At 40.6% G+C, this 25,960-nt stretch overlaps 1 protein-coding gene across 2 annotated transcripts in view; it reads right to left on the minus strand.

The window, feature by feature from the left end:
- Positions 1-25,960, minus strand: part of LOC122553638 (glutamyl aminopeptidase) — a 64,309-nt gene that overhangs the window by 26,058 nt on the left and 12,291 nt on the right. For both annotated transcript variants that reach the window (XM_043697755.1, XM_043697764.1), the window contains exons 2-6: positions 17,027-17,168; positions 16,428-16,559; positions 15,418-15,538; positions 2,966-3,120; positions 1,665-1,778 (exon numbers count right to left, since the gene is read on the minus strand). In XM_043697755.1, coding sequence (XP_043553690.1) covers positions 1,665-1,778; positions 2,966-3,120; positions 15,418-15,538; positions 16,428-16,559; positions 17,027-17,168 — 664 coding nt within the window. The remainder of the gene's footprint in view (positions 1-1,664; positions 1,779-2,965; positions 3,121-15,417; positions 15,539-16,427; positions 16,560-17,026; positions 17,169-25,960) is intronic.

Consider the following 25,960-nt stretch of genomic DNA (forward strand, 5'->3'; position numbering starts at 1 on the left):
AAGACTCTCTTTGGCAGGACTAGTGATGCATATACCTGCCAATGTGTTATAAAGAAAAACTTATGAACATTTAGAAAATAACAGACAATAATCACTGCTTTTCATTGGAAAGGTAATAAAAACATTCCCAATTTACATAATTTACACCTGACCATGAACACTTACAATTTTGATCTTATACAGGAGTGCAATTTTAAAGACTCAAAATATGGACACTGCCTGTAATTAGAAAGGCTCCCATATATTGCCTTGCTTTGTGTTCTGACTTGCATACAGATTCCAGAACTGAACTGTTCACAACCCGGGAACTGCCTGTACTTCAATAATAGCAGCAGAGAAAGGAATCTCCATAGAACATGTTCAGCCCATTTATAGTTAGTTTCAATTAACCTATTCAGACATGTTATGACACATTTACAACAAATTGGATTTGAACCCAGGCCTTTCAGCTCAGAGGTAGGGGCACCACCAGTGCATCACAAGAGGCCTATTGTTCAGTAGGTCTAAGCTGATATCAATGAAGTACTTTCAGAACCTGGCTTAATTTTTGTTGAGGGATCCACTTGATATTACTCACAGACCATTTTTATACATTTCAGCACTTCTTTACAATCTCACACAATTCCTTTTTAGGGGTGACAGTCTCCTGGGGCTTTGGACTTATGGCAGCAGAATTAGAATAATCTCCTATAATCATCGCAAATTCATTTAACTTAAAGCCATAACAAACAAGGAAAACATTGATTTTCTGGACACCATAGTGCTCAAATTGGCAGGAGTCAGCTACAAAATGTTTTTGTAAAAGACAAGTTGACCCACTTCTATACACAAAAAAAACCACCCCAAATTGATGGGGTCTCAGATAAACATTTGTGAGTTTGTCTAACAACAATCAAACATGCAAATGACCTCAGTTTTAACTTGTGAGGCACTTTGAGATGTGGCAGCACAAATGCAAATCTTTAAGAATATATTTGTTCTACATGAAATTAGACATGGCTGTCATTACAATTTTATCCAATGCATTCCTCTCCCCACCAACCCTAATCCATATAGCAGTTCCTAAATTTCTACAGACTCCATATTAACTTGCAAGGAATCTATTACTTCAGTCTTCCTGTTCCAAGTTGAGATGGGCATTTCTTGCTTTTGCACCCTTCTAATGCCTGAATCAGATTCTTTCCGCCATTTGCTGACCTTCTCTCCTATTTCAGCTCCTCTTCCCCATTGTAGACCCTCTCTAAACCCTCATCTCCCCCTCAAAAGAATTTCCTCTCTCCTACTTGAATATACACTTCCTCCCTAGTTCTCAGCCTTGTCAATCAGGCTCTCTGCCCCACTTCTCTATACCTAGACCTCTAATCCTGTCTGCTGTCTATCAGCCTCAGTTCCCATCCCATCCCTACTTCCATTGGCCTTGGTAAATGCTGCCATGCACGATGTTCATCCAATCACTGGCTGGTTCTCTCCCACACTTGCTGCTGATAAGGTCACCATGAACCCAAGTTTCTTCCATTTCTTTCCATTCTATTTATGGGGGTGACTTTTCTTGCCTTGGTCACCTGTATAAGTGGATACACTTGGGGTGATTTCACTGCCAGATTGATCTGCCAATTCCATATATTTTGAGGTCTGTTCAGGAACAATGTGGAAAATTTACTTACCATTAACCAATCAGGTTCAGTGGCATTTACTCCAATGTTCTCAAAGAAACTGGCAAATCCTTCATTCAGCCATAAGTCATCCCACCAATCCATAGTCACAATATTTCCAAACCACTACAAGTAGAAACAATGTTCATTGTACACTAATTACCGTTGATTTTAAGGCACTTGACATCAATTAAAAAGGTAACTAAGTGAAACATCTGGAAGCAAACCTCCTGAGTGTTTTGCCAATTACATGTATGATTTCAACCTCACCTTCCTGCAACTGATGATTTTATGGAATTTCCACATGGAAAACCTGGATGGCCTGCAATCAAAGTTCAACTTAGAATTCATAACTAAGGTTCCTAATATACAACTAAATAGGTTTACTTTGTCCTTTTTATTCATCCCCATTGCTTTTGGAAGCAATGAATATCTGCAATATAGTTTTGACAGAAACCAGATATTTGTGCATATTCTAAACATTCACAAGAATTTAGATTTACACATGTTAATGGATGGCCTTCAAATTAAGATAGATTAAAATTGTAAAAGGCCCCTTTGCCATTTGAGATAACTTGCATTTTTTTTAGCACAGAAACACATTTCTACTATTCAACCTCATGAAATGTGGACTCAAAAAGAAATATTTGTGGATGACATGGCGGCACATTAGTCAAGAGAAATTTATGAAATCATGAGGCATGGATAAGGTGAATAGCCAAGATCTGTTCCCCAGGGTGGGGTGAGTCCAAACCTAGAGGGCATAGATTTAAGGTGAGAGGGAAAAGATTTAAAAGGGACCTAAGTGGCAACCTGTTCACAAATATATGGAATGAGCTGCCAGAGGAAGTGGTGGAGGTCAGTACAATTACAACATTTAAAAGAAAGCGGGATGTGTATATGAATAGAAAGGGTCTAGAGGGACATGGACCAAACGCTGGCAAATGGGACTTCATTAATTTAATATATTTGGTTGGCATGGACAAGTTGGACAGAAAGGTCTGTTTCTGTGCTGTATATCTCTATGACTCTGTGATATTTTTAATCCAACAAGTATTTATTTAGTTAGATCCTTCTGTCTTTTTCTTGCTTTTTATAATCTCTATTAAAATCCTATGAATGTCACTATTTCTAATCCCTTAAATTCTGTTTAGTTGAAACATAGCAACTTCCAATTCATCGCTGGATAAAACAATAGGAAGCTAGAGAGATAATTAAGATTGAGCACAAGTTTCATTATCTGCAGCTCAACCTAAAGTCAATAAAAAACAAACTGGCATTTCTGAGCACTTAATGTTGCATTCTTACAGTACCTGGTGAACAAGTTCATGGGCAATAACTGAAGCGACACGTTGCTTATTGTAGGAGGAAGATTCTTTTTTATCAAACAGCAAGTTAGTCTCTCTGTAGGTGATCAGTCCCCAGTTTTCCATTGCACCGGTACCAAAGTCTGGGATGGCAATCATATCTGCAATGTAGCCAACAGCATCAATAAGATTCATTTGACAGAAATACAAACAGTGTGCTCATGTTAATCTTTCAGAATCACTGAGTAAATAACCACAAGACTGCCTGCAGTTGACTGCTCCAGTATTCTTCTATCATTTGCAGATTGTCATATGCTATAAAACACAGTCATAAAAAAGTAGCATTTAATGATTAGATGGCAGATATTTATTGTGTAAATAATATTAAATACTAATTTTTATGACTGATTTACTGAAGCGAATCTGGTTAATGCATTGATTCCTGTATATTTCAAAGCCTTTCTAAAAACACTGAGATAGAGGAAACAAATTATGACATTTATCCTACAAATGAAGGAGACTTAATTGTCTCAGGCTGAGCAGTTGCATTCAAGGAGTCATTGAGTTATAGAGTTATACAGCATGGAAACAGACTCTTCAGTCCATGCCGACCAGATATCCTAAATTAATCTAGTTTCATTTGCCAGCACTTGGCCCATATCCCTCTAAACCCTTCTTGTTTTTATACCCATCCAAATGCCTTTTAAATATTGTAATTGTACCAGCTACCACCACTTCCTCGGGCAGCTCATTCCATACACGCACCACCCTCTGCCAGAAAAAGTTGCCCCTTAGGTACCTTTTAAATCTTTCCACTCTCACCTTAAACCTATGCCCGCTAGCTCTGGGTTCCCCCAGAAAAGAACTTGGTTATTCACATTATCCATGTCCCTTATGATTTCATAAACTTTGATAAAGTCACCCCTCAGCTTCCAATGCTCCAGGGAAAACAGCCCCAGTCTATTCAGCATCTTCCTGTAGCTCAAACTTGCCATTCCTGGCAACATGCTTGTAAATCTTTTCTGAACCCTGTCAAGTTTCACAACATCCTTCCTATAGGAGGGAGACCAAATTTCAATATCCTGTACAACCAGAACATGACCATTGATTCTCATATATGCTCTCAACTTTTGTAAGGTCGCACAATCAGCTGCGTGCTTGAGGCAGCAGAGTTTGGCTAAGAAGTGAAGATGTTATAGAACATAGAACATAGAACATAGAAGAATACAGCGCAGTACAGGCCCTTGGGCCCTCGATGTTGCGCCGATCCAAGCCCACCTAAACTACACTAACCCACTATCCTCCATATACCTATCCAATGCCCTCTTAAATGCCCATAAAGAGGGAGAGTCCACCACTGTTACTGGCAGGGCATTCCATGAACTAACGACTCGCTGAGTGAAGAACCTACCCCTAACATCAGTCCTATATCTACCCCCCCTTAATTTAAAGCTATGCCCCCTTGTAATACCCGACTCAATACGCGGGAAAAGGTTCATACTGTCGACCCTATCTAACCCCCTAATCATCTTGTACACCTCAATCAAGTCACCCCTAAACCTTCTTTTCTCTAGTGAAAACAGCCCCAAGTGCCTCAGTCTTTCCTCATACAATTTTCCTTCCATACCAGGCAACATCCTGGTAAACCTCCTCTGCACCCGTTCCAATGCCTCCACATCCTTCCTATAGTATGGCGACCAAAACTGCACACAATATTCCAGATGCGGCCGTACCAGAGTCTTATACAACTGCATCATGTTAGTGGACAATACATCAGATATTAAAAAGAAAAGGAGAGTGTCCTATGACCTTTCTTTACTGAACTAGAGTTATCAAGGACTGCTCAGCTAGATCAGCCGGGAACTGTTTTGGTATTAAAGTGATTCATAAATTTAAATGACCGACATTAAATTGGCAATGTGGAGTATGCCTAATGTTACAAGTTGACCTTGTTCTTCCTATAGCCATCTTGCAACTCCCTGCAGTAATATTTTCAGACCCCATTATGAGGCTGATATCGAAAAAGAACCTCAGGTGGTCTGCAGAACCTGCAGTGAAACAAACAGAATTGTCTCTGAGTGCAATGTGATTGTGCTTCTCCAGCATTTGCTGTTGTATATCAGGTCTCCAGCATCTGCAGTATTTTGTTTTTACTTTGTATCCCATGATGTCATTGGTCTCCACAATTCAATTGGTTACTGTTATGAACATGCTCAGTGATCACCAAAAGTCATTGGAGAGAGAAAATTCCAAACAGTTAACACAGTGAAGAACTTCCTCCTCATCTCAGTCTTAATGGCCTTTCCTTCATCCTGGGATGATATCTCCTGTTTTTAGACTTATCAGCCAGGGAAATATCTTACCACATCCTGTGAAATGTTTGCAGATTTCAGTGAGATCACCTCATTCTTCAGAACTCTTTAGAATGCAGACACAGTCTCTCATATCTCTGCACTTAAGACAATCCCACCATCCCCAGGATTAGTTTGGTGAACCGCCATTGCACTCCCTTTATAAAAACTGTACACAATACTCCAAGGCCCTAGACGACTGCAACATGACATCTTCACTCCGAGTCTCAATATCCTTGCATTTAACACTGACATACTATTTGCATTCTGAATTATGGGCTTCACTCATATGTTAACTCTTAATGACTCGTGAACAACGTCTGGGTCTCTATGAACACCCAAACTTCCCAACCCCTCAGCGTTTAAAAATATCCTGTTTTCTTTTTCTCTATCAAACTGGAAATCTTCACGCTCATTCACATTGAAATTTTCTAGCTCATACACTTAACCTGTCCAGGTCCTTATGAAATCTCTTTGTATCCTCCTTTGAACTTATGTCTCCACTGAATTTTGTATCATTGGCAAATTTGGAAGCACTAGCAATATTTCTATGGGATACTGCACAGGGATCACTAGTGGTATGCCTGGTCGAATAAAATATCCAATCTCATGATGAATTAAGGACTGTGAGGTCTACCTGGTAAAACCAGTAGAAGAGAGCAGAGATGGAATTGTCACATAGAGACATATTGGAATTACCAGAAAGGAAACTGCGGAGAATCAGATTGATTCTTTTGAGACTGTGATGTGTATTATTTTCAGAAGAACTGCATAACTCCTCATTAAAATAATATAGAAAAAGGTTCTCAGTTGAAATTAGAAGTAGAATGATGAGTGTGGTGTTTGGAATGGCGGTTTCTAGTAAGAATGCTTAAGAGATAAAGTCCCCATTAGTCCAAGAACTCCCCACCTACGTTCGTGACACCACCCACGCCCTCCACCTCCTCCAGGATTTCCGCTTCCCCGGTCCCCAACGCCTCATCTTCACCATGGACATCCAGTCCCTGTACATCTCCATCCCCCATCACGAAGGACTCAAAGCACTCCGCTTCTTCCTTTCCCGCCGTACTCAACACTGACTGTACTTCCAAAGTACTTTATTGGCTGTAAAGCATTTTGGATCTTTCTGTGGCCATAACAGTTACTATATAAATGCAATTTAATTTTAATAACTCAATAGTTACTCATAGAAATCTAATGTTATATCACTGGGATGCTTTTTTGCCATTATTATGGCAATAATGTTTTTTTCAAATTTAAAAAAAAGTTATGATATTTCAGCTACTTTAATCCCATGTGTATCACTGATGATTTGTATTTACTCTGTGGAAATTTTAATTGAGTAGAAGATTTTACTGCATTTTACTTTCTGATTTGCTGTTTGAGAATACTTCAGTGTAATTGGCTGCCAACTCCCTGCGGTGATATCACTGTTACTGTATGCCTAGTGTTTGTCTTGATCTTGCACATATCAAGAAAGGGAAACTTCATGCCTCAGAGATCACTAGATAGCAGAAAATCCCTTTAATACTTCAAAGTACTCTTTTGGTATGATCCTAGATATTGAATATTGTTAGATATTATTACTGGAGCGAATCATAGATTTACATTTAAATAGTTCCCATTTCTGTCTTTGTTCACTCCTTTCCTCAGCAATATTTTGTGTTTGATTTTGTCTACTTTCTGTGGTTTTATTTACCCTAATGAAGAAGAGCATATCTTCTCAACATCACAACTATTGATCTCACCCTGCTTGGCTGTTGTATGGAACCCCCTACGTGTTAACCCCTTAAAGCCAAATACATAACAATATTGTCAAATTTGATGGAATTTTAATGCATTTACTTTAGGGGAAATTTGGCATGTTAATATGCTGCAGTTTTTCTTATCTGCGATGTTTTGTGTTATGTTGCTGAAAATATTACTGATGAAATACTTAGCAGTTGTAGTAAAATCATGCGTATACTTAGGATGAAGAAGATTATGAGTACCACATATGCTTGGTCCAGTTCTTGTTGGATTCATTTGGATATCAAAGTTGAAACTTTATTGCTGGAACAGCACAGCAGGTCAGGCAGCATCCAGGGAACAGGAGATTCGACGTTTCGGGCACAGGCCCTTCTTCAGGAATGAGCAGAGAGTGTTCAGCAGGAGAAGATAAAAGGTAGGGAGGAGGGACTTGGAGGAGGGGCGTTGGAAATGTGATAGGTGGAAAGAGGTCAAGACCTCTTTCCACCTATCACATTTCCAACGCCCCTCCTCCAAGTCCCTCCTCCCTACCTTTTATCTTCTCCTGCTGAACACTCTCTGCTCATTCCTGAAGAAGGGCCTGTGCCCGAAACGTCGAATCTCCTGTTCCCTGGATGCTGCCTGACCTGCTGTGCTGTTCCAGCAATAAAGTTTCAACTTTGATCTCCAGCATCTGCAGACCTCACTTTCTCCTTAAGAGATAAAGTGTTAAGTTAGCAATGATCGTTTTGCTGATTTCTTTTAATTCTTTTGTTCATGGGATGAAGGCATTACTGGCTGGCCAGCATTTATTACCCATTCCTGGTTGCCCTTGATGAAATAGTGGTGTGCTGCCTTCTTGAACTGTTGCAGTCCATGTCCAGTCCAAGACCCACAATGCCCTTATGGAGGGAGTTCCATGATTTTGACCCAAGTCAGCATGATGAGTGGCTTGGAGGGAAACTTGCAAGTAGTGGTGTTCCCATGTATCTGCTGCCCTTGCCCATCTAGATAGAAGTGACTGTGGGTTTGGAAGGTGCTATCTAAGGATAGTTGATGAATTTCTGCATTGTATCTTGTAGATATCACACACTGCTGACATAAGGCATCATTTGCAGAGAGTGTGGATGCTTTAGATGTTATGCCAATCAAATGGGCTGCTTTATCCTCTAAGCTTCTTGAGTGTTGTTGGAGCTGTTGTTGGGCAAGTGGGGAGCATTCCATCACACTCCTGACTTGTACATTGTTGATGATGGACAGGCTTTGGGGAGTTACTCACCATAGTATTCTTAGCCTTTAACCTGCTCTTGTTGCCAGTGTTTATTTGGAGAGTCTACTATTTCTGGTCAATGGTGACCAAAGGATGTTGATAGTGGGGGATTCAGCGAAGTAACCACATTGAACGTAAAGGATTAGATTGTCTCTTATTGGTGATGGATATAGCCTGGCATTTATGTGGTGCAAATGATACTTGTCACTTGTCAGCCTAGGCCTAGATAATTATTCACCTCTTGTTGCATTTGAACATGGACTGCTTTAGTGCCTGAGGAGTCAAGAATGGTGCCGAACATTGTGCAATCATTAGTGAACATCCCCACTTCTGATCTCATGATGGAGTGAAGGTCATTGATGAAGCAGCTGAAGATGGTTGGGCCTCAGACACTATCCTGAGAAACTCCTGCAGACATGTCCTGGAGCTGGAATGGGTGACCTCCAATAACCATAACCATCTTCCAATGACTCTAACCAGCAGAGTTTGCCCCCGATACTCAGTGATTCTAGTTTTACTTGGGCTCCTTGATACCACAATCATGAAATGTTGCCTGGATGTCTCAGTTCACCTCTGGAATTCAGAGCTTTTTTGATTCAAGGCTGTAATGCGAACAGGAGCTGAGTGATTCCTGCGGAACCCAAACTGGGCGTTGCTGAGCAGGCACTGCTTGATAGCACTGTTGATGAGAACTTCCATCACTGTATGATGATTGAGAGTAGACTGATTGGCTGAAGGGGTCATTAGCCACATTGGATGCGTCCTGCTTCTTGTGCACAGGGCAGCCCGGAGCAATTTTCCACATTATTGGTCAGTGTTGTAACTGTACTAGAACAGCTTGGCTAATGGAGTGGCAAGTTCGAGAGTATGAGTATCCATTACTATTGCTGAAATGTTGTCAAGCCCATTGCCTTTGCAGCATCCTGTGCCTCCAACCATTACTTGAAATCACGTGGAGTGCATCAAATTGGCTGAAGACTGGTATTCACAAGTCTGGGGATCACTGGAGGAGGCTGGGAGATAGATTATCCACTCGGCACTTCTGGCTAAAGATTCCTACGAAAGCTTCAGCTTTATCTTTTGCACTGATATGCTGGGCTCTTCCATCATTGAGGATGGGGATATTTGTGGAGCCTTCTCCTCCAATGAGTTGTTTAATTGTCCACCACCGTCTTGATTGGATGTGGCCGGACTGCAGAACTTCGGTATGATCTGTTGGTTTTGTGATGACTTAGATCTGTCTATCATTTGTTGCTTATGCTGTTTGGCATGCAAGTAATCCTGTTTGGTGGCTTCACCAGGTTGACACTTTATCTTCAGAGAAGCCTGGTACTGCTCCTAGCATGCCTCCTGCCCTATCTATTGAACCAGGGTTGATCCCCTAGCTTAATGGTAATGGTTGAGTGAGGGATTTGCTGGGCCATGAGGTTGCAGAGTGTGCTGAAGTATAATTCTGCTGGTGTTGATGGTCCACGGTGCCCAGTTGAGTTGTTACATCCTTTCCAAATCTGTCCCATTTAGCACAGTGACAGTGCCTCATAACACAAGTCATGATTTGGAGATGCCAGTGTTGGACTGGGGTGTAACAAACAATCAAGGTCTTTTTCAATACATAATTTCAGTTACATCACATTGTAAACTTTTGCTATAAATTCTGTGTCTTACAATCTTATACTCCACAACCACTTGATGAAGGAGCAGCTCTCCGAAAGCTAGTGCTTCCGAATAAACCTGTTGGACTATAACCTCCGAAAGCTAGTGCTTCCGAATAAACCTGTTGGACTATAACCTGGTGTTGTGTGATTTTTAACTCAACACAAGGACTGTATGGTGCTTGGTCTTGCTGATAATGTCATGATCAAATGCATCTAGAGCTAGCAAATTGGTAAGGATGAGGTAAAGTATGTTTTCCCTCTTGTGGGTTCCCTCACCACCTGCCACAAACCCAGGCTAGCAGCAATGTCTTTTAGGACCCAACCAGCTCAATCAGTAATACCTCTGCCGAGCCACTCTTGGTAGTGGACGTTGAAATCCCCCACCCAGAATATATTCTGTGCCCTTGCCAGCCTCTGTGCTTCCTCCAAGTGTTGTTCAACATGGAGGAGTACAGATTCATCAACCGAAAGAGGATGGTATGTGGTAATCAGCAGCAGGAATTCCTTACCCATGTTTAACCTGAAGCCATGAGAATTCATGGGATCCAGAGTCAACTCGCTCCAAGTTTAACTACCACTGCACTGTCACCATTGCAGGGTCTACCCTACCAGTGTGACATACCCAGGGATGGTAGTGTTGGTATCTGGAACATTTTTGGGAGATAGGATTCCCGAAGTATGACTATGTCACACACTTGTTTGCTTAGCTTGTAAGAAAGCTCTCAATTTTTGCACTAGCCAGTGGATGCTAATAAGGAGAACTTTTCAGGGTCAACAAGGCTGTTTCTGTGTTGTCTTTTCCAGGGGTTAGGTCGATGCAAGGTGGTCCATCAAGTTTCATTTCTTTGTTGAAACTTCATAGCGATTGATACAATTGTATGGCTTTCTAGGCCATTTCAGAGTTTGAGAGTTAACCACATTGCTGTGGGTCTGAAGTCACATTTAGGCTGGAACAGGTCAGGTTGGCAGATTTCCATCTCTGAAGGTCATTAGGGAGCCGGTTGGGTTTTTCTTACAACCGACAATAGGTTCATGGCCATCATTGGATTCTTTATTCCAGATTTTTAAAAATTGAATTCAAATTCCAACATCTGCTGTGGCAGGTTTTGAGTCTGGGTGTCCTGAACATTAGCTGAGCTTCTGGATGAATCATCTAGCGATAATACCATTGGGGTATCACCTCCCCTAAATCATAGTAAAAAAATTATTTTAAATTATGAAATATCTATTTAATTTGAGAATGGGAAATTTAAATTCCTTTTTTTAAAAAATCCAGTTTTGATGGAGATTCTATTAATCCACAGGAAGAAGGAGTTCCTCCAGCACAAGGTCAGAAGGCAGTGGGAGCAGATAGCAAGAGAGGTCAATTGGAGTCAATCTTTGACCACTGAATTCAGACTCAGAAAATATTCAATGACCTCACAAGAGTGGTCAAAGTCAGCAAATGTAACTTTCAAAACCACATTCTGCCAACTGAATGACTGGTCACAGACACTGCTCAAATTACATCTCCAATTTTCACCTTTTAACAACTTCTACCAATCAGGTTTCATAGCTAAACATTCATATGTTTCAGCTTACTGTCACACCTATATCTCTCAGCTTGCACATATAGCTTCAGAAATAAACCATAATATCCAAGCAGCCAAATAGAAGGTGCTACACTTACGAGACCCTTCTCTTTCTCCTCCAGGAGTATGTGACACACAACCAGATAGGGATATCTCGACTTAAAAAAGTTGAGAGCAACGGTCTTAAGGATAAACTTGAGACAGTTGTGGTGTGGCCAGAGCAGTAGATGGGGATAGTAACGATGCCAATCACTGGAAAACATGGTTATACATGGGCTGTTGACATCAGTGGAGGGGACTGCAGATGACTTTGGATGATATGGTGTTGAGAAGGCCTGGCTGTAGACTTATCCCAGTAAACAGATGTTCACAACAAAATATCTGACACATTGGGAGCATTCCAAAAAAGCTGCACAGAATGCTAAAGAGCAAGGCGAGGTCCTGCAATATCATGGCATCAAACTGTGTGTCAAGCCTACAGCCCATCCTTACAACATGGAAATGTCAGACAATGTGATATGGGCCAAATCATGACATACAAAGATTACGTCCTCTCACACAAATCTCCTTGCCAAACCCCCTCACCCTGCTCCCACCAATACCCTGAGCCCTAGCCACAGTCCATTGGTCAGCACACACTGCACATTCATGGGTATGAACTGAAGCTGGGCCACGAGTCCAGGTTGTTTTGGTAATTGCCCAGGATCATCTGTGGACTCCTTCAAAGAAAGTCAACAGCCTCCTAACCAATGATGCTGCTGCCATTGGTACTCCATTGTAGCACTAGGACAAGTAATGGCACGTACAAAACAGGCACTGGGGTGAAAAGTTGCATTTTGTATTGAATTTGGCATAACCTCATTGGTACATTTGATTTGGCAAATTTATTTTCCTCTAAGCAGTTGATCCCATAAGCAGGGCCACATGCTGGAAAATGGAATTAAAGTAGTGAGGTGTCTATTTTAATTTGGTGCAGATTTGATAGGCTAAAGGGCCTTATTCTGTGTATCTCTCTACACTGGTAGATGAGTTAGGTGAGTTGTGTTTGTGAGGGTGGGGGGGGGGGGAGAGGTGCTGGTTCTTACTGTTGCCATGAAATTGCATTCAGCAGCTGTCAGATAAAGAGAGACAATTAAGAGAGGGCATTAGTTGGGACCCAAAGGCACTGGTTGTGTCAAATCAACAGCATGAACTGCCTTGGTCTGTAAACATATGGCAGACCTGCGCTACGAATAGCAGCCCCCGGACCAATAAGGTGTATGGCATATTTTGTCCTTTATGCCCATGCAAGCCCAAATGCTATTTTGGAGCTCCACAGGAATGTATGAGCCCGATTTCTCACCTGTTTTAAATAGTTTAAGTATTAATTTAACATGTAGATACCTTTTGGAAGATTGAAGTTGGCAGGAATTAAAATAACATTGTCAATAACTTAGAGAGCTAGAAAAAGCACAACAGGTCAAGCAGCATCAGAGGAGCAGGACAGTCGACGTTTCAGTTTGGAACCTTTCATGACTTTCCCTGCTCCTGATGCTGCTTCACTTGCTATGCTTTTACCAGCTCTGCACTTTATCAATTCTGACTTTCCAGCATCTGCAGTCCTCACCATCTCCAAGTTACTGAAAATAACATAACAATTAGATGTCCTGCTCACTTGAATATTAAGAAATTAATACCCTGGACCCAAATCCATATTTAAGTTATGCCTTCCTTGTTGGAGATAGACATTGTTTCATGAAATAAACCAAATTACACCTATTCCTCGATTAGCTAATGATGACAAAAGCCACTGCAACTGAGGACAATCTGTGTTTGAGTGTCTGTGTGGCATTCACCTCTGGTGAGCATCATATAATTTGGTTCTTACTAAATATATTTGTGATATTTGATCATTTATGAAACTGAAAAGCAATTCCTTTTAAAAGATTACTTTGAATGATTAAAACTGTACAAAGATCTTAGATTTTCTAATACAGTGCAAAGAGGCAAGTATTAAAAAAATTCATTGAAATTCATAGAAACCCTGCAGTGTGGAAGCAGCCCGTCTGGCCCATCGAGTCCACACCACCCCTCCGAAGAGCATCCCACAAGACCCACTGTATCCCTGTAACCCTGCATTTCCTATCTATAATCCAGCTCGCCCGCACATCCCTGGACATTATGGACAATTTTGCATGGCCAATCCACCTAACCTGCACATCTTTGGACTGTGAGAGGAAACTGGAGCACCGGGAGGAAACCCACGCAGACACCAGGAGAATGTGCAAACTCCACACAGACAGTCGCCTGAGGGTGGAAGCGCTCCTGGATCCCTAGTAGTGCGAGGTAGCAGTGATCACCACGGTATCATCCCAATTAATAAACGTTACATTTTCTGCCCAAAATGAAATGAGTAAACATTGTTATTCTGGATAAATATTACTTCAAATACTGAGCATGTCAAGACTCAATTGAACTCAATATATTTGTAACTAATGCTGCAAAGTTATTTGCAACCAAATACTATTGTCAAGTCTAAGAAATTTTAACACACAAAGGCACTTCTCACTGAGAGACAATGGAGAGTGACGAGCAACTTTGATTGATTAATGACCATTTAATCCAGTGACTGACTGGCTGGCTGAAGCACTTTAACAGATAAATTCAGTTACGTCATTCAGACTGTAGATTTAATATTGCCAACTCCAAACTGGAGGCAACAAAGGTGAGGTTGGAAGCAGATAAAATAAGAAGGAGCTGCAGTACACAGGTCTCCTGGCAGTGGGAAGGAAATGGACAGGATGCCAGACCATTGGGCCTCAGTGACTGGGAGATAGGACAAAACCATACTACACCAGTAGCATATCGACCTGGAGTTAGCCTATGCCACAGGTTTGCTTGGTCGGGATGGAGGAGTGGTGTGGGGTGGGGGGAAGAAAGAGGAGTTGGGTGGATTGGCCATGCTAAAATTGCCCATGAAGATGCCCAGAAAGCAGAATCCCAGACCCACCAGAGCACACATAAAGTTTAGAAAGTTTTTTTTGTTGGTCTCCTTGTAGGATGGCATTCCCCCTTCCTTTGTCCTCACTCAGACAGAGGCAAAATGCCTTCAAAGGCAATTTGCTACGCAAATGGTTCAATTGGGTTTCTGGTGGGCAGCAGTCTCCCAACTTCCCCACCAGTGATAAAATCGCATCACAAAAGTTGTTTTGGCACAGAAGGAGTACATTTGGCCCATCCTACCTGCACCAATTCTATCACCTAGTGCCAATTTCCTGCTTTTTCCCCCATGTCCTCGCACATCACTACTATCCAAATGCCATTTGAATGTGTCAACTGAACTGGTCTCCATTACACTTCCAGGCAGTACATTCCATACCCTAACTACTTGCTGCGTGAAAAATGCTTTTTCTCACATCATCCTTGCTTCATTTGTGCATCACTTTAAATCTGTGTTCTCTCGTTCTTTTTTTCTTTCATGAGCAGGAATAGCTTCTTCCTGCAGTCCAGCCCACTCCTGATTTTGAAAACCATTAGGAAAATCTCAAGGAAAATAAGAAGTCCCAAACTTCTTCAATCTATCATCATAGCTAAAATTCTTCATCCCTGGATGCACACATTACAATTTACTTATTGGGTAAGATTGATGGCTACAGAAAATGCAGCTTAATTAATCTGAGAGTCCTCCTTCCACCACTTCCTTCTCCCATTCAGAGGAATAATAGATATATGTAAATTAAATAAAAAGTTATATGGGGATGGATGAAAAGATAATCCAAATTCGCAATGAGTGTGGTTGATAAATTACTGACAAAAACAACAGATCAATCATTACATTTTGTTTTTTTATCATGTTGCAATATACATTTGTGATATACAAGAAAGAAACAGATAGGAACAGTACCTAATTTAGGAAGTGAGTAACTCATGTTAAAATATTGCTCAAAGTAGTCAAATATATTTTTCATTGTATCTGCTGCGTAAACTGCTGTTTTGTTCTGTTCAGGCTGAACATAAATTCTCAGCTGAAAGATAAATATACAAAAATGTAAACTTAAGCAAATAAATAAATGTTTCTAAATTCACTTGATTCTCTAAGAAAATCTTTGTGTCCTTATTACTTCAATGTAGTCATGTTCCCTTCTCTGATAGCAATCTAATCTCAGGCATGCAATGAGGTCTATTATGTTTTAAGTCTTCACTTTTTCCCTTCCTCTCCTGAAGCTTCTCTCTTGAACCAAGGCTTCCCAGGTGCCATTTTGTCACTCCTCAGAGAAATTGATAAACCAGATTGTATAAAAGATTAGTCGACTATAGAAATATTCCAGCTGAACCCGATCTGGTCACCTTGAAACATACAAACTCCTGTACATTTCCCCAATCTCCAAACAGTAACCAGGAGCAGTAACCTGAGCTGGTGTGCAAACACTAATGTCAGGGGTCCCAGCTGCTAAAACCAGCTAAGTCAAGATTATCAAAAGTTTGTCCAGATTTTGTGTTGTTGTGTCTGGCTAAACTCTGCATATTATTATTGCACCTAGCAGCTTTAATAAAGTTAACATCTATATTGGTGCCTCAGTGAGAGTGAATTTTGTTGAAACATCACAGATCAAGTTTTTATGGCACTGAACCAATTGGTGATTCTGACCAAGCAACATAGTGGGCACAATTTTGTTCTGGAGCAGGACTGTCCATTTCACATGATTGCACAAAGTCGAAGTTACCTCCACTGTCATTGCAATTCACTTCTGCCAGTTGCACTATCAATTACTCATTCTTCTTTTAAGTAGCTTGCAATGATTACCACATGAAACAATATACCTTATGAGCACAAGGCAAGTTCATTGTTTTGCAACATCAAAATAATCAAATTTACTTTGGCATATCTTGTTCTCAAGATATTAAACAACTCACAGGTACTCCTCTTGATGACATCCTTTCTTCAGGCACAAACTGATGAACTGCGAAACAGACCAAATAGGTACTCATTGGAACAGATTTTGCAAATATGGTTTTAACCAGGCCATCACCCAGGGATTCCACTTTCTGGAAGACAAAGAAACTCCCATGTACCATAACATACCTGTACTTCGGTTTGTTTTAGTGCCTTCACAATTGCCATAGTACTAATACAATATATTTATATTTCTCTCAATGTATAACTGATGTCACAATTTAAAGTGTGAAAATTATAAAACAGAGAGATAACACTAATTATTATTTAAAGCTTCCTTCCCTTATCCCAAGGAGACAATCTAGGGATTTACAAGTTACTACAGAAACATTCCATTTTTGATACTTCCCAATATCTGAACAGTGGGCTCAAAAGGTTGAAGTACATTAAATAGAAAACCATTTTAGCAAAGGCCGGCTGCAGATTCTAGATTATCTATAAACTGAACCGCGGGACAGTGGAAAAAGAAGAAACATGCTCTCAATTTTCCCATACATTCATTTTCATAGATTTTATCAATTGCTACATCAATTTAATTTTTGAATTGTCATATAATTACCTCAACTGGCATGTTTGAAAGTGCTTGATATGCATTGTTATGTATTATAGAGATGGTGTATGTCGCTTTCTTGTTCGGTTCGTCAAAACATGGGAAAGATTTCCGTGCATCTGTTGGTTCATGGTCTGTAGCTGCAATGCTCCTTTAGAAAAGCAACAATTTAAATGGATACTTAAGGAAAATCAGAAATGTCAAAAACAAAACCAGCCTGAAAAATACTTTCTGAAAAGATTTTTGGATCAGTAGCTGTACAATAAAATACAGCTAATGGGGCAAACAAAGCTGCACATCATAAAAGGCAAAACCTTCTCTTGTGAAATTTATCATCTTTTAAAGTAAATAATTCCAGTTTTGACTAACACCCACCAAACATATGCATATGGATAGAACTTTATACTCAATATCTGTCATCCAATGGCAAGTTAAATTGACGTATTTGATGATCGAACTGTAAATATCAGCAAGAAGATAAGTAGCCTGTGATAATAATGTTAATGGAAATCACTGATCTCCCCGTGGAACTCATTGAGGATGAGCTTCCTTGGTAACAGTCAGCGGTCCAACTGGAACTCATCACCTGAACCTTGTGTAACGCAGACCCAGTTTTTAGTTATTTGAAAAATCATTTGCTGCATTTTTGGCTGCACTTCAGCCCTACACTCCTGATCTTTGGGAATTTTGTGCGGAGGAGTGTGGGCCGATCGGGGAATCTCAGCTATGAACAGATCCAAGCAGCAGGATGTGGACAGAGTCATCTCTGTAGACTGCCTGCCCCTCTTCCATGGTTGCGTATGTGCCTGGGTGTCCTTCGAGAGGGAGCATGTGCTTTCCCTCAGTGCTCTCACTGCCTTTACAGAAAGATGGGCACTGCGGGGGATACAGTGCTTTAGTTCCCCCAGCCACCTCCATTTTGAATTGGTCCCTTCCTGCTCTTCCAAACACCTCCCCCTCCCCTTTACTTTACATAGTTCACATGACAATAATGGGTTTTGCTTGTAAATATCTAATTGGGTATTTAACTGGATGGTGGTTAATGTTTAGAAGATGAAACAAAAAGAAAGTCACAGTGATTTTGGTGTTGGGAAAGTCACTCAGTTGCTGTTGTAGCAAATCTGGGTATAGGAAAAGAAGCAGAACCAATATCACACAGAGGCTTAGTTGGTTAAAGTGCTTGCCTAGTAAACAGGAGGTCGTAGCTTCAACTTCCAGTGGTGCCTGTGCTTCATTTTAAGAAGGGGTCTTGAGATCAGAGAACATGGCACACCCGCACCAGCCAACCCCACTGCCCCATGGCTGAACACTTCAACTCCCCCTCCCACTCCGCCAAGTACATGCAGGTCCTGGGCCTCCTCCATCACCAAACCCTAACCACCTGACGCCAGGAGGAAGAATGTCTCATCTTCTGCCTGGGGACCCTCCAACCATACGACATCAATGTGGACATCACTAGTTTCCTCATTTCCCCTCCAGCCACCTTATCCCAGGTCCAACCTTCCAACTTGGCATCAGCCTCATGACCTGTCTTACCTATCCATCTTCCTTCCCTTCGATCTGCTCCACCCTATCATTACCCCAACTTGCATCTACCTATCACACTCTCAGCTACCTTTTCCCCCAGCCCCACCCTCCTCTCATATATCTCTCTACCTCTCTACCCCCTTGGCTCACAAGCCTCATTCCTGATGAAGGGTTCTTGCCCGTAATGTTGATTCTCCTGCTCCTTGGCTGCTGCCTAACCTGCTGTGCTTTTCCAGCACCACACTCTCGTCTCTAATCTCCAGCATCTGTAGTCCTGACTTTCTCCTGGTGGTTGAGAGCTTCAAGTTCCTATGAGTGATGATAACCAATAACCTGTTCTGGACTTTCCATTTCGATACATCATACAAGATATAACAATGCCTCTTCTTCCTCAAGGAGCTTAGGAAATTCGGTATGTACATAAGGACCCTCACCAATTTTTACAGATGCACCACAGAAAGCATACTAATTGGGTGCATAATGGCCTGGTATGACAAATGCTCTGCCCAGGACCATGAGAAACTATAGAAGGTTGTGTGCACAGCCCAGACATCGATTAACACTTTTGGTTATCACAGAAAAGCTGCCAACAACAAAGACCCCTCCCACCCTAGTAATACTCTCCTACAAACTCTTCCGTCAGGCAGAAGATATAGAAGCTTGAACATGCACCAACAGGTCCAAGAACAGCTTCTTCCCTGCTGGTATTAGACAGATAAATGGACTCTCTAACTTCAAATAATGTTGATCTTGCTTCATGCACCTCCTGTGCAGTGTAACCTATCTGCCCATATGATGTGTACATCCTTGCTTGCTATGATCTGCCTGTACTGCTCACAAACAAAGCTTTCCACTGTACTTTGGTACTCATGACTACAATAAAGCAAATCAAATATTGAATATTTGATTTTTTTAATTTTAAAACTCAAACCCTAAATAAAGCCTGAAAAAACATTCACTACTGTAGACAGTCTTTAAAAACAAATCCAGTTGACCAATTGCTCTGATAGCAACCACTACAAACAACTACCATGTGCCTGAAAAAAAATGCAGTTTCTTCCTTATACCTGGTTGTTCGGAAGCAATAACAAATGGTAAATAGGATACAATTATTGCAACCAAGTGGCAACAAGATACTTTTCCAATTGTTGGTAAGAATCTAATGCTTATTTGGCAGGAACCTACGTTACAGCTATTTATTTTGTTTGTTTCATTGATAATATATGGTACTCAATCACAGAACAAAATTGGTTCCACAAAGCCAATTGCTGCTCAGTTTCTGGCATCCCCTGCCAGGAGTTCACCTTTTAGTCAGCACCTATTACAGAAATTCCAAATTATTCTCTTTTCTGTCAGTCACCCCGGTGAAGAGTCTGTCGTCTTTCTCTTGTCCAGGTTGACTCAAACTATCTGATATCGACTTACATGAATATGCAAAATGGGCGTGTAATAATCATACCTTTTGCAACCAGAACTGGACCCATGTCTTGCGCATGCTGACTCCTTCAGAAACTTGGAGCCAGGAACATGCATGAAATTAGGCTTAACACGGATTGTCGCCCTGCTTTGTTATGCACCATATCAATATAAATAATTAGTATCACAACGCGATTCACTTTTCCCCTTCAGCATACCTTGAGCAAAATTCTTACTTGGTATTACCATCTGATACAAAAGCAGTTTGTGATAGATAATGACTGAAAATTCAGATAGTAGATTCTAATGCTGCCCCTCTGCCCAAATTAACATCTCTCTTGCTTGCCCCACTAGAATTACTTCTAGCCACTCCACTTTCATTATTAATTATAAATGATAACAGAGGTTGTTGATGGTCTTTTCTCATGTAAACCTTGTTACTGATACTTCCCAGGAGGACTGGGAATGGGTCCGATATGACCCAGGATTAGACTGTAATGGCCCAGAAGTTATTTCACAGAGGCAGAGCGCTTTGTGGAGGTATCTTCTCTACATTTCCTAGCTCTCACCTGAGACTTCTGTCTGGACTGAAGTACTCAGTAGCAATTTTTCCAATTGTTGGTAAGAATCTGATGCTTTAACCACCAAACCATTCATTCCATGGCAGAATCTCTCTTGATTTCAGCAACAACTTTGTTGCCTTCATCCCATGGAAGAACCTGCTTTCCTCATCGTCAGAACTTTTGACTCGTTCAACTTGACTCACGTGTCAGCTTCAAGCTAGACTGGCTATACATTTTACACTAGGCAAAAGTGGGTACTGCAGATGCTACAGATTAGAGTAAAGATTAGAGTGGCGCTGGAAATGTTTAGCAGGTCAGGCAGCATCCAAGGAGAAGGGAAATCAACGTTTTGGACAAAAGCCCTTCATTAGGATTTTCCCGTTCCTCAGACGCTGCCTGACCTGCTGTACTTTTCCAGCCCCACTCTAATCTTTACACATTTTGCACTGCTCCACCTATTATGTGCAAGAGCAAAATCCACAAAACTAGTTTGGAATATAAGCTGACATTTCAAAATTGCATTTGAGTTGGTGGTTACTACACAAGAGTATCAGCAATCACTAAGATAGTATACTGTTTTTCATTGCTGACACGATATTGTTCCAATTAACTTGTCTGAATCCAAATTTTAAACTACCCACCATACAAGTAGTGTGAACATAGCACTTCAGATTTTATAACAGTATTTTTAATACATACATGCTAAGGTAACCTCATGGAGAAACTCAAATATGAATCTGCAATCCAAACACATTTGCAAATGTTACATGAAAGAGATATTTGCAGCAAGAATAAATCAGTCGTCATCTTCTTTTATTGCATATTTAAATTGTTTTGAAACTGTCTGTTCTCCAGTTATTGCTAGCAAGTCTCCCATGTTGCATTTGGTCACTAGCCTATTGTTGCCAAAGAAAGGAGTATGGGAGAGATGGAAGAATGAAACCCAAACATAATGTTTACTATGTAAAGATGAAGGATTTAATTGTGCATTCTGATTGGAGTAATTGTGCAAACATCAACATGATTTTGAAAGGCTAACATCATTTCCCAGCTCCACTAGAACAAATTATATCAAATCTTGGGTTGAAATCTCAGTCTCATTCAGGTTTCTGATGGATAGGAAAATAGGTAATAAAGATAGAATATTTTGAAAGCTAATCCTTTACACTTGAGTTGACTATTTAGAAATTATTGCTGGTAATACTAATGATGTGCTTTTGTAGAAAATGGTTTTATATATTATTAAGTCTTCATTTAAGTAGAAAATATCAATATAGATTCAGAATCCCTACAGTGTAGACAGAGGTCATTCAGCCCATAGAGTCTAAACTGCCCTCCGAAGAGCATTCCACCCAAATCCCTTTCCTATCCCCGTAATCCTGCATTTCCCATGGCTAACCCACCTTTCCTGCACATCCATGGACTATACAGGGCAATTTAGCATAACCAATCTACCTAATCTTCACATCTTCGGCTTGTGGGAGAAAACCCATGCAGGTATGTGGAGAACGTGCAAACTCCACACAGACTGTCACCCAAGGCAGGTGTGCCACTGGTGAGGTACTGGAAGACTGGAGGTTAGCTAATGTGGTGCCATTATTTAGAAAAGGTGGTAAGGAAAAGCCAGGGAACTACAGACCAGTGAGCCTGACATCAGTAGTGGGCACATTATTGGAGGGGATTCGGGGGGACAGGTTTACATGCATTTAGAAAGGCAAGGACTGATTAGTGATAGTTGACATGGCTTTGTGTGGGAAAACGTGTCTCACTATCCTCATTGAGTTTTTGAAGTGACAAAGAAGATTGATAAAGGCAGAATGATCAGTATTGTCTATATGGACTTCAGCAAAATGTTCAAAAAGATTCCACGTAATGGACTGGTTAGTAAGGTCAGATCACATGTAATCTGCGGGAGCTAGCCAACTGGATACAAAATTGACTTGAAGGTAGGAGACAGCAGGTAGTGGTAGAGGGACATTTTTCAGACTGGAGCCTGTGTGTCTCAAGGATCGGTACTGAGTCAACTGCTTTTCATCATTCATATAAATAATTTCGATATGAACAATGGAGGCTTGGCTAGTAAGTTTGCAGATGACACCAAAATTGGTAGCATAGTGGGCAGTGAAGAAGGTTACCTCAGAATACTACAGGACCTTGATCAGATGGCCCAATGGGTCAAGGAATGGCAGGTAATTTAGATAAATGTGAGGCATTTCCATAAAGCAAACGTTTTCATGCAGAGGGTGGTGCGTGTATGGAATGTGCTGCCAGAGGAAGTGATGGAGGCTGGAACAATTCTAACATGTAAAAGGCATCTGGATGGGTACATGAATAGAAAGGTTTTAGAGGGATATGGGCCAAATGTTGGCAAACAGGACTAGATCAGTTTAGGATATCTGGTCAGTAAAATTGAGGTGGAGCAAAGGGTCTGTTTCTGTGCTGTACTTCTCTAATGACTAGATGATAGATTTAGGACATACATCAGGGGTAGTTTCTTTACTCACAAAGTAATAGAGGTGTGGAACAGACTGCCTGCAACAGTAGTAGACTCGCCGATGTTAAGGGCATTTAAATGGGCATTGGATAATAATGGATTGGTGTAGGTTAGATGTCCATCAGATTAATTTCACATTTAACATCAAGGGCTGAAGGGCCTGTACTGCACTGTAACATGGTATGATTTACGATTATGTGAGTTCACAGATTTATATGCATCTCTAGCAAAGTTCAATACAGATCGAAACAAGATTCATGATAACAAATATATGTACCAAATAACTTCACTTTATCCCTGAATCCCTTATAGTCAAGGGCTATGTGTCTGCAGTGACATCTTATATTTCTATAACATGTTTAAAGTACTCGATTCAGCAGCAGGCATGCTGAGACTGGGGTGAGATTATGCAGGTAGAAAAAGGCACAAACATACAATTGGAAGCTACTCAAGGTCAAAAGGAGGTAATTTTGGAAACAGAATAGTTTAATCAAAGATTACCCATGGAAAGGTGAAAGATTGCTTCAAACAAATAGATTAAGCCCTAATATTTGGAAACAGTCATATACAATAACTTCAGTGCTTAATGTAATATCAGTGAAATGTTACAGAAAAACACTTCATATTTCTATGAAAAAACAGCCATGAAGGAGTATGTTTGGGTTTAAAACCACATTATTCTACATATTATTTTATATTAACCCATATTATTTGGGTTACTAATAGTTTCCAATTTCTTATGCAGGGGTCAGCTTTATTAAACATTCTTTATTACCCTAAACATGTTTAGGGTAAATCCTGAAATAAGTTAATACATCTAGGTGCTGTTATACTCCAGGAATGATGATAGGAAATAACTTTAACAGAGTTCCTTCCCAATCTAATCAATTATCACCAACGTTTACATTTTGTGCTTCGGCTAAAAAAAAGGCCTTTGAAAGCATAAGATTATACATTTTAAGAGGTCAACAAAATTGATTAAAATTTTCTATTAAAATAAAGCAAATGAACAATTAAAATATCCATGTTTCACAGAAGTTGAAATGAGATATTTGGCAAAGCAATGTAGTCCTGTATTTCTTATTTATTACTGGAGCCCAATAAATATTAAAGTATATTTTTTTGGCAGAAGCTATGAACATTGATAAAAAAAATGTGAATAAAACCTGTTATATCACAATGAAAGTAATTCAAGCAGTAATGCTTAAAAGTGAACAATACAGCAGGATTTAAAAAGTGCTTTTTTATTTCTACATTGCTATCATACTGAATGACTGAAATTTACAAATGTTTATTTATTTAAATGTTCAGTTATGATTAACGTATTCCTATCTTCAAGAACTGTGTGACCATTTGACTATATTATTAACTTCTGTGAAGGAAGGAATTGGTCCTTCAACAGACAACCTTGATTTTGTTACAGTTGTAAGATTGTTGTCATTGATAAGGCCTTTTGGTATAGGCAGCCTTGGGTGGCTAATACAAATAGAAATTGAAAGAGCAAAGAATAACAATGGATATACTTGCATGACATCAGGGCATTGCAAAATATTTCCTACTCATTGAACCCATTATGGAAGTAAAGTTGACAGTTGTAATGCAAAGAAATGTAGTGGTTTCCACACAAGGTCCCAAAAACAGCAGAGAGAAGTGCCCAATTGACCTATACGTTAGTGATTTGGTTTGGGGATACCTGCATATTTTAGTCAGAACACCAGGATAACTACACCACGCTCAGAGTCGTAGATGTGTACAGCGTGGAAACAGACCCTTCGGCCCAACTCGTCCATGTCGACCAGATATCCCAACCTAATTTACCCTCACATGCCAGCACCTGGCCCATATCCCTCCAAAACCCTTCCTATACATATACCCATCCAGGTATCTTTTAAATGTTGCAAGTGTACGAGCCTCCACCACTACCTCTGGCATCTCATTCCATACATGTACCACCCTCTGCGTGAAAACATTGTCCCTTAGGTTGCTTTTATATCTTTCCCCTCTCACCCTAAACCTATGCCCTCTAGTTTTGGACTCCCCCCACCCTGCTCCTCAAGATTTTATAAACTTCTATAAGGTCAGCCCTCAGCCTATTCAACCTCTCTCTATGACTCAAGGCAACATCCTTGTAAATCTTTTCTGAACCATTTCACGTTTCACAACATCCTTCTGATAGAGACCAGAATTGTACGCAATATTCCAACAGTGGCCTAACCAATGTCCTGTACAGCCACAACATGACCTCCCAACTCCTGTACTCAATACTCTGACCAATAAAGGAAAGCATACCAAACACCTTTTTCACTATCCTATCTACCTGTGACTCCACTTTCAAGGAGCTATGAACCTGCACTCCAAGGTCTTTTTGTTCAGCAACATTCCCTAGCACCTTACCATAAAATGTATAAGTTCTGCTAAGACTTGTTTTCCCAAAATGCAGCACCTCGCATTTATCTGAATTAAACTCCATCTGCCACTTCTCAGCCAATGGGCCCATCTGGTCCAGATCCTGTTGTCATCTGAGGTAATCCTCTTCGCTGTCCACTACACCTCCAATTTTTATGTCATCTGCAAACTTAGTAACTATACCTCTTAAGCTCGCATCCAAATCATTTATGCAAATGACAAAAAGTAGAGGGCCCAGCACCGATCCTTGTGACACTCCACTGGTCACAGGCCTCCAGTCTGAAAAACAACCCTCCACCACCACCCTCTGTCTTCTACCTTTGAGCCAGTTCTGTATCCAAATGGCTAGTTCTCCCTGTATTCCATTAGATCTAACCTTGCTAATCAGTCTCCCATGGGGAACCTTGTCGAATGCCTTACTGAAGTCTATATAGATCACATCTCTGCCCTCATCAACCTTCTTTGTTACTTCTTCACAAAACTCAATCAAGTTTGTGAAACATGATTTTCCACGCACAAAGCCATGTTGACTATCCC

Source organism: Chiloscyllium plagiosum, chromosome 1 (assembly GCF_004010195.1).
Source record: "Chiloscyllium plagiosum isolate BGI_BamShark_2017 chromosome 1, ASM401019v2, whole genome shotgun sequence".
NCBI classification, from domain to species: Eukaryota; Metazoa; Chordata; class Chondrichthyes; order Orectolobiformes; family Hemiscylliidae; genus Chiloscyllium; species Chiloscyllium plagiosum.